This window comes from Gobius niger (genome assembly GCF_951799975.1).
Source record: "Gobius niger genome assembly, chromosome: 11".
In the NCBI taxonomy this organism is placed as follows: Eukaryota; Metazoa; Chordata; class Actinopteri; order Gobiiformes; family Gobiidae; genus Gobius; species Gobius niger.
Genome location: NC_136862.1, coordinates 29,960,320 through 29,973,456, shown reverse-complemented (window position 1 = coordinate 29,973,456; position 13,137 = coordinate 29,960,320). Strand labels below are relative to the sequence as shown.

Genomic DNA, 13,137 nt, shown 5'->3' with positions numbered 1-13,137 from the left:
AAACAAAAAGAGGCGGATTGAACGTCGCCTCTCGATCCTAACGTATGCGGGCAGTTAGCAAGTTGGCTAGTCTGCAATTAATACGAGCGATCGCTGTTATTGTTTACTTCCGCAATTTTCGCCGGATGTTTGGTAGGCAGCTGATGCATACAGGCCTCTAACTCGGTTTTATAAAATGATAGATCTGTTACAGGGAAGAGAAGCAATGCCCTGTTTATGGACATTGTTTTTGCTAATTATAGGATTTTAATAAAATGTTTATCAAATATGAAAATGTAAAATGCCTACCACGGCCAACGGATGTGACGACATCGCGATCGCTCGTATAGCCTCCATTAGCCTCCTCAATGTACTTTTCCTATAGCCTTAGCCATGAAACAATGCATATTATAAACAATCCAGATGTTTTCAGCTGTTCTCAACCCACCGACTGCATTTAGGAGAGGTCAAAGCCTCGTTAGAAATCAGAAATGAATGCACAGACCTTTTGAGATTGTACTTTAGATACAAATTAGCTTCTAAAAGGGCTAAATGCTCTGAGCTAAATGCTAACCAACCAAAATTCAGAATGTTTCAACGATTTGTGTGGTCGGATACAAGTCCAATGGTCACTAAACATCATTTTATAATATGTTAATGATAAAGAAACCACAGAAATTATATACACCATGAAATTGACAAAACAAACCTCTCTATTCGTCACTGTGGGCGCATAAGGTGGCGCAGCTAACGAATGCAGCAATTCCGGGCAGGCAAAATGGAATGGCTGATGGCGGCTTTAAGTAAAACCATTTCAAATAAACACTTGGTTCCTCCAGACACCTTTGCAAGCCAGTTCTAAGGCAAACCCACTCACAGTAAAGTAGATATTTTTCACCAATAAAATAGCCCGTAATTAAAATATCGCTTTCATTTGTTTTGTACTTTGTTTGCAATGTTACACTGTGTAGCCATAAATACATTTGAGTCACAATAATTGAGATGCGGAAGAGAGTGGGCTGGGAATCGAACCTGGGACCTTCTCTCCCAGAGGCACATGTGGACCCCGCTCTGCTCCGGTGAAGGTCCATCCGCCGCAATCACTGCCTCCACGTGCGAAAACAAACTCTCTGACAATGAGAGCGCGCCGCTCGGAGTCTCAAAAATAAATGGAATCTTACATTTCAAGACAAAACAGGTGTCACAAAAACGAAGCAGTTTATTTTACAGCTTGTACAAATTGGTGGATACAATATTCACATAATTGCATTGTAATGGATTGAGGATCATTTGAAATCCTTAGGAAAATTGTCCAACAGTGATTCACATGGAAAGTGTAATTTTGTCGATGAATTTTGCCATTTTGACGTCTCTCTTGGAGAGTCCCCCACAGTCGTGTGTGGTCAGAGTGATATGCACCTAAAAATACACAATAAACAAAGGAAGCACTTAAATTAACTTATATAATAACTATTATGCATTTATAGCTGCCCCTTGTCAATTATTAAAGATGAGTATCATGATTTTCAAACACATCTTTACACTTTGTTAGAAAATGTAATACTAATCTAAAAATGCTAAAATGAAATATCCTCCATGTAATCGCAAAATAAGCCCCTCCCACCCCATCCTATTATTCTCCATTACTGCAGCTGTTTCAATAAAGAGGAAAAAGTCCGTATGGCCCTTGTGGCTGTAGTGAAGTTATGGCGAATGTTTTTAAAGGATTAAGCTTAGCAAGAGACTGTGAGGCGGGGAAAGCATTTCCTGGTTATGTAGAAGTACAGGAGGACCTTTTTAGGGAAAATATTACTCAAAGATGGGTCGAAACACAGCTCCAGCTGTTTTTTTGATGAGAGAACATTGCAACATGATAAAAAGCTGTAAAAGTTAAACATTTCTCGAAAAATAAAAGCTTAAGAGCAGTTGTTGTTTTCTATTGTTTTTAAAATAAATGATTTTAGGAAATTCACATAGATTTGAGCAGAAATACTCATGTACAGACTGGGCTCTAATAAGAAAATACAAGGCCTGGAATACAGAATACAGGAAGACCCCCCCAGACCCCACAATCAGTTGCAAAATATCATACTATTTGGCACATTAACATATAAAATAATACAGTATAAACTTCATACAAAACAAAACATGTGGTTGTTATAAATGTTAAATTAGTATCTGTTGTCTGTGTCTATAAACTAGCAGATTTGTGTGGATGCATTTGACATTCTGACATTATTGTTTCTCCACAGTATATGAGTGTTCACCAAGATTACATGTAATCAATTATTTTTTAACAAGAGGTGTGACAAAATATCAATTTTACATTATATTGCAATATTCTGCGGGACGATATGATACTGTTATTTTTTATTCCGATATTGATACTTTTGATGACATCATGCATATTAATGTCGTAGCAGTGCCCTACTGCGTTCAGTCAATAGAGGCCAATAACAGCACTATCAGTTTAAGCACTTGAACCAAACACTGTCACACAAATATATGACTTTTAATGAATGTTTTTATAATTATAAATAATATTAATTTGTGGTTAATTTATTCCCTTTGGGCAACAGGGATGTGGTTTCTTGTTTCTTTAAACGTAAATGAAGCCACTGACAGATCAATAGACACATTTCCAATGTGTAAACCAGGGATCATTTATTTTTTTTTCACATATTTTGTCTTTCTTTTTTTAAAAGGATACAACACACATGAAAACAAATGTAAAACCTGAATAATATACTGCATGTTATAAAAAAGGTTAAAAATTGCATGTTTCTTTAAAACTCGAGATGTATTGTGGTTATTCTTGTGCAATATATTGATTATTGCAGTATCGGTCGGTGTATCGTGAGATTATCGTGTATCGAATCGTGAGGTGCCCAGAGGTCCCCACCCCTATTTCTAGTAATTATTCTAGTATTTGAGAGTAACTGTAATGTACTGTGATTACATTTTTAGCGCGGCCCCTGGTTAAATAGCTTGCTGTAAATTCCGTTATATTTACTTCATATTACCACCTGCGCTATCGCCACATTCAGCAATTTGGTCTGACCCAGAAACCCTTCCTTTCAAGTCTCCGCCAAGAAATCAACACTCTACATGGAGGAATATTAGCAGCAGCTTATACGGCGGTGTTGCACTCGGCCAGAGCCTGTGTGGGATTTGGCGGTGAGCGTTTGGTGCGGCGCCGAAGGCAGAGAGCGCCGTGGGTTCATAAGAAAAGGATTTAGGGGCTGCATTCCTGAGTTCGCGCCGCTCTGCCACACGCTAACTCGGTGGATACAAGCTAATGCGGGAGATTTGAGCCGACTCAAGCTGGTCATATTGAGATTTTTGAGGAGAAAGACGAGAGAGAGAGAAAACAGATTTTGAAGGAAAAGCTATTCTTTGTCGTAGGTGGCAATGCAATGAAATGTGGTCGTCTTTCTCCGGCTGTTGTTACCTTGTTATACACGTTGAACCACTCCGGGTGATGGTTCATCTTCTCGGCCTGAAGAGCGACGCGGGACATGAAGCCAAACGCCTGCAACAAAAGAAGTACAAATCCATGTAAATAATGTGCGGCTTCACGCCACTTTGGAAAAATACCTCATTGGGATTCTTCAGGCGAGCGCTGCAACTTCGATTGGATTTGCAATTTATGTTGAAAGACTAAGGAGACCAGTGAGATCCATCAGCAGTAAAAGCCTACCAGAAACCCTAACAACAATTGATCCGGGAGCGTCATGGAGGCCGAAGTAAAGGCTCCATGCTAACCGCTCATACAGCAGCTGGGTCACAGAAAGGTACAATCAAACACGCACAAATACACTTTTTTATTTTTCAACATAACATTGCGCAACTGGGCCAGCAATTTGAGGTAGAGTAAGTAATATGAAGCAAGTATGTAATTTCTAAAGTCCCGCCCTTTGCTGATAACTAATCAGAATCCCCGGTGCCATCACTTTGACCAATGAGACGAGCTTTCCGGCGAACCGGCCCGTCAGGAGGGAAGGGGGCTCGTTCATTTATTTTTTTCAAATTTTGTTCTCCCTCTCTTCACATTGCAAACTAGGAGTGGCTTTCAGGTCAAATCCAGAGTGGAGGGTGTTTATTTTAGATTTATTTTTCTTTTTTTTTTAAATTTCATTGTATTTATTTCGTTCAAAAGTGACATTTAAAATGATAACGACAAAAATTGCCAAGCCACAATTTGAATGAAGAGGAGCAGAAGAGAAGATCAAGCTCATGATCTCTGCCCCTTTTTTACTTTACAACCCCTTCACATCGGTTCAGTTCATTTATTAGACAATGTTTCATCATTTATGTTCAACTCTCTAAATATGTACCGTTTTTTTTCCAGATTTATTTTTGTTGTATTTGATTTGCCTTTACAAATATTCAAAACACAAAACCATCATATTCATGTTTGTTTAAGTAAATTATCTGATACTATTCATGCCCACATCTAATTTTCATACTCCTTTAACAATGTAGCTCTTATGTGTTTCTTATTTCTTCTCAAGGAAACACACAGAAAAACAGGCACGGCAAAAAAAAACGGCATCTTGATGTTTCTTCAAGAGTAATATTATGCCCCTGCTTCATCCAAGTGAATAAAAAAAGTAATTCAAATACTTAAAAGTTAGTTCGGACAAATATTGCAGGGACGACTGAAGAGAGAGAAATTTCAATCGAGCTCCCTCCCCCCCTCCTGATTGGACCTGACGGGCCGGTTCACAGGAAGGCTCGTCTCATTGGTCAAAGTGATGGCACCGGGGATTCTGATTAGTGAACATATAGAACATATTTATTCAACATTACTTACGTTACGTCAAATTGCAGGCGCTCAATTACACGCAATCTAGAACAATTGGTGAAACATTTCAACTTACAGACAATCAACTACAAGCTAATGCCGCTAAGCTAGCTGATGGGGTGGACGATACAATGACCGATGCTAACCAGTGTTTGGGAAAAAAGTGTCTGTATTTAAACATAAAGCTGGAAAAAAACCTAAATTACAAAATCTCTCCACGTTGACAGACGGCCACGAGAATCAGAAGACGATTACATTTTTCATATGGCCCAGCCCGAGCTGCTTTCACACAGAACTCCCAACAGAGATGCTGTGTTGTTCGCAAAGGATATAGCGCTTCCTAAATACTTGCACTCTTCGTGAGTTGCGGCGACAAATCAAATTGCGATTTCATTCGATTGCAAATAACCGCGCAGCCTTACGTGCTACACTTCGCAGCGTAACTTAAGTGTGATTTACATAGACGTACAAGCCCAATTTCTCCTCCACGGTATATCATTATCCCAAACAGCTGTGTCATCATTGGGACGGTCCCAGTTGGCAGCTCTGAGTGTAAACGTGATCCTCGTGGTTTTAAAGAAGAGATTCCGCCCTCCTCTCTCGAACATTACCTTCAAGGCCAAACTGAAACAGCTGCCGCCGCCACAATGGCCCAGTTCGGCCAAAAACTGCATTAAAAATCTGGACTGTGAACAAGTGCGGTTCAGATACACAAGAGTCGTTTTATTGGGCTGTAAACAGAGGCCAGAATTCAGGGACCAGAAAGGATTCACATCTGTCAAGTCATATATTCATCCGAAGACCATACGATGCCAAATTATCGTGAAAGTAGGTGACGCAATATCAATATTAATATCACACTCAGAATCCCTGAAGTAGTAATCATACAGCAGTCATTAACAGTAGAAACTAAAAATGTGCAAAGGTTCAGTTTTAGTCATGAGTTTCATTTTCCGTTGCAGTTCTTGTTACTCTTTATATAATTTCATCACTTTCGGACAGGGAAGACCAGGGGTACTGACCAGGAACTCTTTTGTGACGTGGTTAGCAAGACACACATGTAGCACAAGTAGATGTGAATCACTGCATTTGGCTTTTGACCTTTCTCAAAAGCCCCGCCCCCTCAGCAATTTTTTTCTAGCTCTGTCAAGAAGTGGAGTTGAACTGCGGAGAAATGCGAGTTAGTGACTCTTTTTGGTGCAAATCCAGCCCGATATCTTCCATTTTGAGGCACAATAGGTTGCCATGTGTAGTGGGGGAATATATTTAAAATATGCAACAAAGGAGACACTACAACTAAAGAGGCTAAAGCACCAGTTCCTGGTAAAATCGGGGAGGTTGATCTACAAGTTGTATTTTTAAACAAAGTGCATGAGATGAGGCGGTTACAGCTAGCTTAACGATAAGCTACGGCTCCTCAAGCAATTGGCTTATTCAATCAATCAATCAATCAATCAATCAATCAAAACTTTATTTATAAAGCGCTTTTCATACAAGGTTGTAACACAAAGTGCTTATTATTGTAAATAGTGAGGCTAATTTCATCCTATTTAACAATGTGTAAAACATGTAATAGTGTTTTTAGTCAAGTTTAGTTTAATTTATTTGAGCTGTTGACATTCATTTAGTTACAGACGTCGTATCATTACACAGTAATGGAAGCTCAAAAGGAGTCGGCTGAAGCTAAAGCTTATGTGCACCTACCCCTATATTCAATACTCACTGTACTCGTGCATTTCACACTTGTATTCCCATTAGGAACTCAACTAATAACAACTGTAACAGTATACTTTTCCATACCCATGCACACACAACCACATGTTCCTATTACAGCTACATTTTCAACAATGTAAGTGGTAAGTTGGTTATTTCGTAATTTTACACTTGATGTTAGCAAATACCAATTATAACTGACATAACTGATATGACCAGTCTCCATCGTATGTTGTTACTCAGTTCTTTCAATATGTATTATTCTAGTAATGGTTGGTAAACAATATGTTTATTATCATTTTCATTAATCTACTATGCAATTAGTAGGTTCAATAGAATCATCCTTATTAACACTATTATATAGAAGAAGGCTATAAATAAATCTGTAAAAATTATTAGCTGCTAATAATTTCTTGCTCCTATTAGTTAACACGCTGACCAGAAGTTAGTCTGTCTAACTTCCAAAGTTGATCAGTCAAGTGGAATGTGGAAGTCGTTTACACATAACGGCTAGAAATATTTAATTACATGCACCAGCTGCTAATTTCAAGCCAGTTAATCCCACACTCTTCACACTTCAGGTGTGTTCTTCTCCTCTCAGATTTTTTTCTATTGGCATCATGAAAAGAAGTGAATAACTCTGTGAATCCTTGTTTTTCTGTAAACTCCCAAACCCAGCTCAATGGACGCTGTATTTCTCAGTCAATAATGAATCTTCCGCTGTGAAAAGTGTGATCTGGGTTAGCACTGCGCCTACGAAAACATCTCTTTAGTATAATCTTTTTTTTTAAATTCCTTTCAGTTTTTGTATCATTTATAAATGTGTTGAAATGGTAAAGTAAACTATCACAAAAATCATACAGTTGTCGAAGTCTCTGTATGAATGGGAGCAACAATCAAACAGCGATTCTTATGGTAATATAATATCCTCCATACACACCAAATTCACTTGCCTCCATTGGGTGTTCTCATCAGCCTGGATGGTAATCCGGGAGTACCTAGCTGGAGGATTAGCCGATGAATTGCACTAATAACTCCGAATTGACTGCCATTCGTTATGTCTTCTTTCAGCCCAAACACATCTCCTCCCGCCCAGTAGAAGCAGGTTCCACTCACATTTGGAAAACACCTGGCTCGACTGTCTGTCCAACACACCCGCTGAGCGCTGACAAAACGCAGGCCTCCACCAGCCCTTTCAATTGGTGCCGGGAGGTCAAGTTGCAGGAATATGCCAATTACTTGAATAGATCAGGAGCCTGTTTCCTTGATAACCAAAGTGATCCGCGGGTGATGATCGTATTACACGCGCTCCTCGGCCCTAAATTGGTCCCGTAGCGTTAAGAAAGAAAAAAAAAAGAAAGAAAAAAGGGCTAAACCCAATTTCCCTCAATTCGGTGTCGTCATGTCAGAAGGTAAACAATGGCGGCCCAGTTGATTTAATTAGACGAGGAGGAAGTGTTTAGGGGCTTAATTGAGATTGCGCTGGGAAATTGCCTCTAAATGGCTCTGTCTTGGTCTGTGGCTGTGGCATGATGACGAGCTTTTTCCACTTTTTTGAGACCATTTCGACGGTCTTTTGATTTGAGAAGATGAACATTGCTCACAGCACATTGCGAAAAAGAAATGTCTACGTGTAGGGCTGTTTGTTACTCATTATCCACTACTGGATTCTGTGGCATTTTCTTTGGTAGAGATTGGGATCGACCGTTAAAAAAAATCATTTTGAGGTTAAATGGAGGGCTGGCTACATCATAGAATCCATAGTTAGGGTTAGGGTAATAATAATAATAAAAGGCCCTATACCTGATTTTTCTGGTTTTGGTTACAACAATGAAAGAGGGAGTAAAGTTTTAACTGTTGTGTCCTATATGTTAACATCCCAGTTCTTCACAGGGGTGAGTTTTAAAGCATGTTTCAGCAATGCTAACAAAGAGTCGCCTGTCAGCTACCTATCAATTAAAGGAACAGGCCACCATTTTTACATATTGAGATATGTTCTTGCCAATTGCTGTTTGTAGCTGAGATTCACCACGACGACGACGCTAGGGGCCGACATTGGCCGCAATTGCTGCAGTACCCCCATATAGTGGGGGCAGAACAAGCTAGTTTTTCATTGCATAGCATTGGACTTAAGACACGTTCTACAACTGTAAAGCCTGGTCCCTATTTTTCTTTTTTACTTTCTACAGCTAGATAATGCTCCTGTGATAACGCTGGGTTAGGCACAATTAAAGGGACCGGACTGTTAGCATTGGAGCTGCGCGGCTATGTCCGAACTACACGTCACGCAAGGGCCGAGTCTACAGTGAAGATCCCGCCCTCATGCCCTTTTTAGGAACAGGCTTCGTCAGAGCTGGGGAGGAGGAGTCTGTAAATCCGCCATGATTTTCCCCTTTAACGTGGTCATTGTGACAAACGGGGAGGAGTGAGTAATGACAGTCTATTGATAATATGTCTATGGTTCTTACCTGATCTTAGACGAGTTGATACGTACCTGTCTGGTCTGTGTGCGTGCCCTCAGTCACGCAAAACGACCAAAGATGTTGCTAGCATTTGGCCTCTCCCAATGCATTCCTATAGCTCCAAACGGGGGTGAAGTTGGAAGCTACCACACTCTTCCACGGGCACAAAGACCAGACAGGTACGTATCAACTCGTCTAAGCTCAGGTAAGAACATATCACAGTATGCAAAAACGGTGGCCTGTTAAAAAATTGTCTTTTTACTTTTCGCAAACCACTGCATGTTCAACATTCAGAAGGATGACAAGACAACTTTCATTTCATTATAGTATTCATTACAGCTTTCGTTAGCCTGATCAATGTATGTTTCCCATAGCCGTTAGCATTAGCCATCAGACATCCCAAATGATGAACGATCCAGATGTTTTCAGCTGTTGTCAACCATCGACCACATTTAGGTGAGGTCCTTCAAAGCCTAGTTAGAAATCATGAATGAATGTACAGAGGTTATATTTTAGATAAGAATTAGCGCATAAAAGCGTCCTTTTAGCTAAATGCTAAATCATAGTCAGTTATGTTTCTGCTTTTTGTGGGGTCGAACACACATCCAAACGGCACTAAAAATCTTATAATATGGTAATGATAGTTATATAAATGCCATGAAACAGATATGTAAGACCTCATCATACTTCAGTATGGGGCCTAACTTCACCATTAATTTGCATGGGGCGTTTGAAAAGGCATTTCTCAGATGTTTTTATTTTTATTTTATTTTTTTAACTGAGAAAATCCCTCCGAGATTTAACATTGTCACTTTCAGGGAAACAGACATGGGGGGAAACAAATCAAATCAAAATTTAACAGGCTTGTTTTCGTAGAGAATTTCTAATAAATAACAAAACCCACTGCTTTTCATTTTACGAAACCACAAGGCAAAATGAGCGGTAATCCGAGGAGACAAGTTCATATGTAACACAAAACTGGAGCGAAAAACATCCGGGGAAAAAATTGAGAAAAAGGAGGAAAGAGTAAAAAAATCCCAGACAGACAGCCGTAATCTCCCCACACAAACGCGCAGGGGTTGGATGTCCTGTTGAGTATGGGACGCGGTGGCCTACATGATGCTCTCTCACGCTGGTGGTCCCTGGAGGGCTGTAAGGGGAGTGCGAGTGCCCCACAGAGCGCCGCACTTGGCCCGGACACGCAAACAGAGCCGACCCCTGCCTCCCCACGTGAGCCGTATGTCAACGGGGTCAAGGGCTGCCCCTCTCGTCGCGCTTTGTTAGGACGCTTTCACTTTGTTGGAGACACACTTCCAAATAATAATTAAAAGTGACTGGGAAAGGCAGAGATCTACGAATAGCCTTTGAACTGCCCTTAAAACTCTATTTCCATATAAAACTGTTCACTAGGCTACTTTGCTCATCATAAATAAACAATGTTCTCATTTGCTTCAACAACTTGCTCCAAACTACAGTTCAAAATAGAAAATAGAACACGAATGAGATTTGAAAATAGAACACGAACGAGATTTGAAAATAGAACACGAACGAGAGTTTGAAAATAGAACACGAACGAGATTTGAAAATAGAACACGAACACGAGTTTGAAAATAGAACACAAAGAGTTTGAAAATAGAACACGAACGAGATTTGAAAATAGAACACGAACGAGATTTGAAAATAGAACACGAACAAGAGTTTGAAAATAGAACACGAACAAGAGTTTGAAAATAGAACACAAACAAGAGTTTGAAAATAGAACACGAACAAGAGTTTGAAAATAGAACACGAACGAGATTTGAAAATAGAACACGAACGAGATTTGAAAATAGAACACGAACGAGATTTGAAAATAGAACACGAACAAGAGTTTGAAAATAGAACACGAACAAGAGTTTGAAAATAGAACACGAACGAGATTTGAAAATAGAACACGAACATGAGTTTGAAAATAGAACACGAACAAGAGTTTGAAAATAGAACACGAACAAGAGTTTGAAAATAGAACACGAACGAGATTTGAAAATAGAACACGAACATGAGTTTGAAAATAAAACACGAACAAGAGTTTGAAAATAGAACACGAACGAGATTTGAAAATAGAACACGAACACGAGTTTGAAAATAGAACACAAAGACTTTGAAAATAGAACACGAACGAGAGTTTGAAAATAGAACACGAACGAGATTTAAAAATAGAACACGAACGAGATTTGAAAATAGAACACGAACACGAGTTTGAAAATAGAACACAAAGAGTTTGAAAATAGAACACGAACGAGATTTGAAAATAGAACACGAACGAGATTTGAAAATAGAACACGAACAAGAGTTTGAAAATAGAACACGAACAAGAGTTTGAAAATAGAACACAAACAAGAGTTTGAAAATAGAACACGAACAAGAGTTTGAAAATAGAACACGAACGAGATTTGAAAATAGAACACGAACGAGATTTGAAAATAGAACACGAACGAGATTTGAAAATAGAACACGAACAAGAGTTTGAAAATAGAACACGAACAAGAGTTTGAAAATAGAACACGAACAAGAGTTCGAAAATAGAACACGAACAAGAGTTTGATAATAGAACACGAACGAGAGTTTGAAAATAGAACACGAACGAGATTTGAAAATAGAACACGAACGAGATTTGAAAATAGAACACGAACATGAGTTTGAAAATAAAACACGAACAAGAGTTTGAAAATAGAACACGAACGAGATTTGAAAATAGAACACGAACACGAGTTTGAAAATAGAACACAAAGACTTTGAAAATAGAACACGAACGAGAGTTTGAAAATAGAACACGAACGAGATTTAAAAATAGAACACGAACGAGATTTGAAAATAGAACACGAACGAGATATGAAAATAGAACACGAACATGAGTTTGAAAATAGAACACGAACGAGATTTGAAAATAGAACACGAACGAGAGTTTGAAAATAGAACACGAACATGAGTTTGAAAATAGAACACGAACGAGATTTGAAAATAGAACTCGAACATGAGTTTGAAAATAGAACACGAACATGAGTTTGAAAATAGAACACAAAGAGTTTGAAAATAGATAGGGATGGTCCGATATGAGAATTTGCTGCTGATACCGATATCCGATATTTGCCTCGCTGCTGTGGCCGATATCCGATATTTGCCGATATTTATTTCAACGTTAAAAATCAATAGAAAGGCTCAAATGTGGTAAAGTTTGCAAATTGCTCCATTATTGGAATGTCTTGTGCTTATGCCTGGGACACATCTCACACACCAGGATGAAACAAACAATCCCTTTTATTAGAAAAATATTAAAAAAGAGCAAATGCAATGTTGGAGTGAAATGTCATTTGGATTTTGGCTAAATATTAATTCAAACCTACTTATTGTTATACTTTCACCCATGTCCTCTATTAATGGGAAACACTGACACCGGTAATATGTTAGGCTACTATTGATTCTATTGTTTATTTAAACATGTAGCCTACCATGTTATTTAAGCTACATGTTTTAACTTTAAACAAATCTGATAAAGGACACACTGCTCTGTATGAAGCTTTGGAATTGCAAAAAATAGTCACTTTAACAGCACCTTATACTGAACTAATGAGGCCAGACTGAAGATTTAGAGTTGGTTTAGAGCTGGCAAAAGGCAAACAGTAGATTTACAAGATTAGCATGAGCTTTGAACTGCATTGTTTTCAATGGTAAATGCGCTAACGATAGCAAAGCGTCTAATTAAATATGCGCGGAAATGCGGACATAACACCTCGTTTTCACGGGTCATTAACATGATAAAAGTGGGCGCAGTAAACGTGAATACTGACATTATCATCTCTGTAGTTAGACCTACATGATGATAGAAAGGTCATGTTTACGTGTTGTAGCCTATAGCCTGTTAGCAGCTATGCTAGCGCTAACAAACAAAGTTATAAATCTGGCGTCAGGACGGAGACACTTTTGAAACACTCACCACTCAGATGTAGCGACAAATAATCCATCAGAAAATGATTCAAGTTAATCCTGACTCAGAATAATGTCCATGGAGGCAGTTTCGTCCAGTTTGTTACAGCAGACACTTGTGGCTCTGCATCTCTGTGGTGTCCAAGTGTCCGCTCCACTTTGTTTAAACTTAGTAAAAACATATTTTCTTTTGGAGACGTGTGAACTTATGCT

General features: G+C 38.9%; 1 protein-coding gene across 1 annotated transcript in view; it reads right to left on the bottom strand.

Annotated features, from left to right (window-relative positions):
- Positions 1-1,012: 1,012 nt before the first annotated feature.
- Positions 1,013-13,137, bottom strand: part of LOC306970415 (pterin-4-alpha-carbinolamine dehydratase 2) — a 95,759-nt gene continuing 83,634 nt past the window's right edge. The window contains exons 3-4 of the mRNA XM_079566394.1: positions 3,431-3,511; positions 1,013-1,398 (exon numbers count right to left, since the gene is read on the bottom strand). Coding sequence (XP_079422520.1) covers positions 1,303-1,398; positions 3,431-3,511 — 177 coding nt within the window. The 3' untranslated portion in view covers positions 1,013-1,302. The remainder of the gene's footprint in view (positions 1,399-3,430; positions 3,512-13,137) is intronic.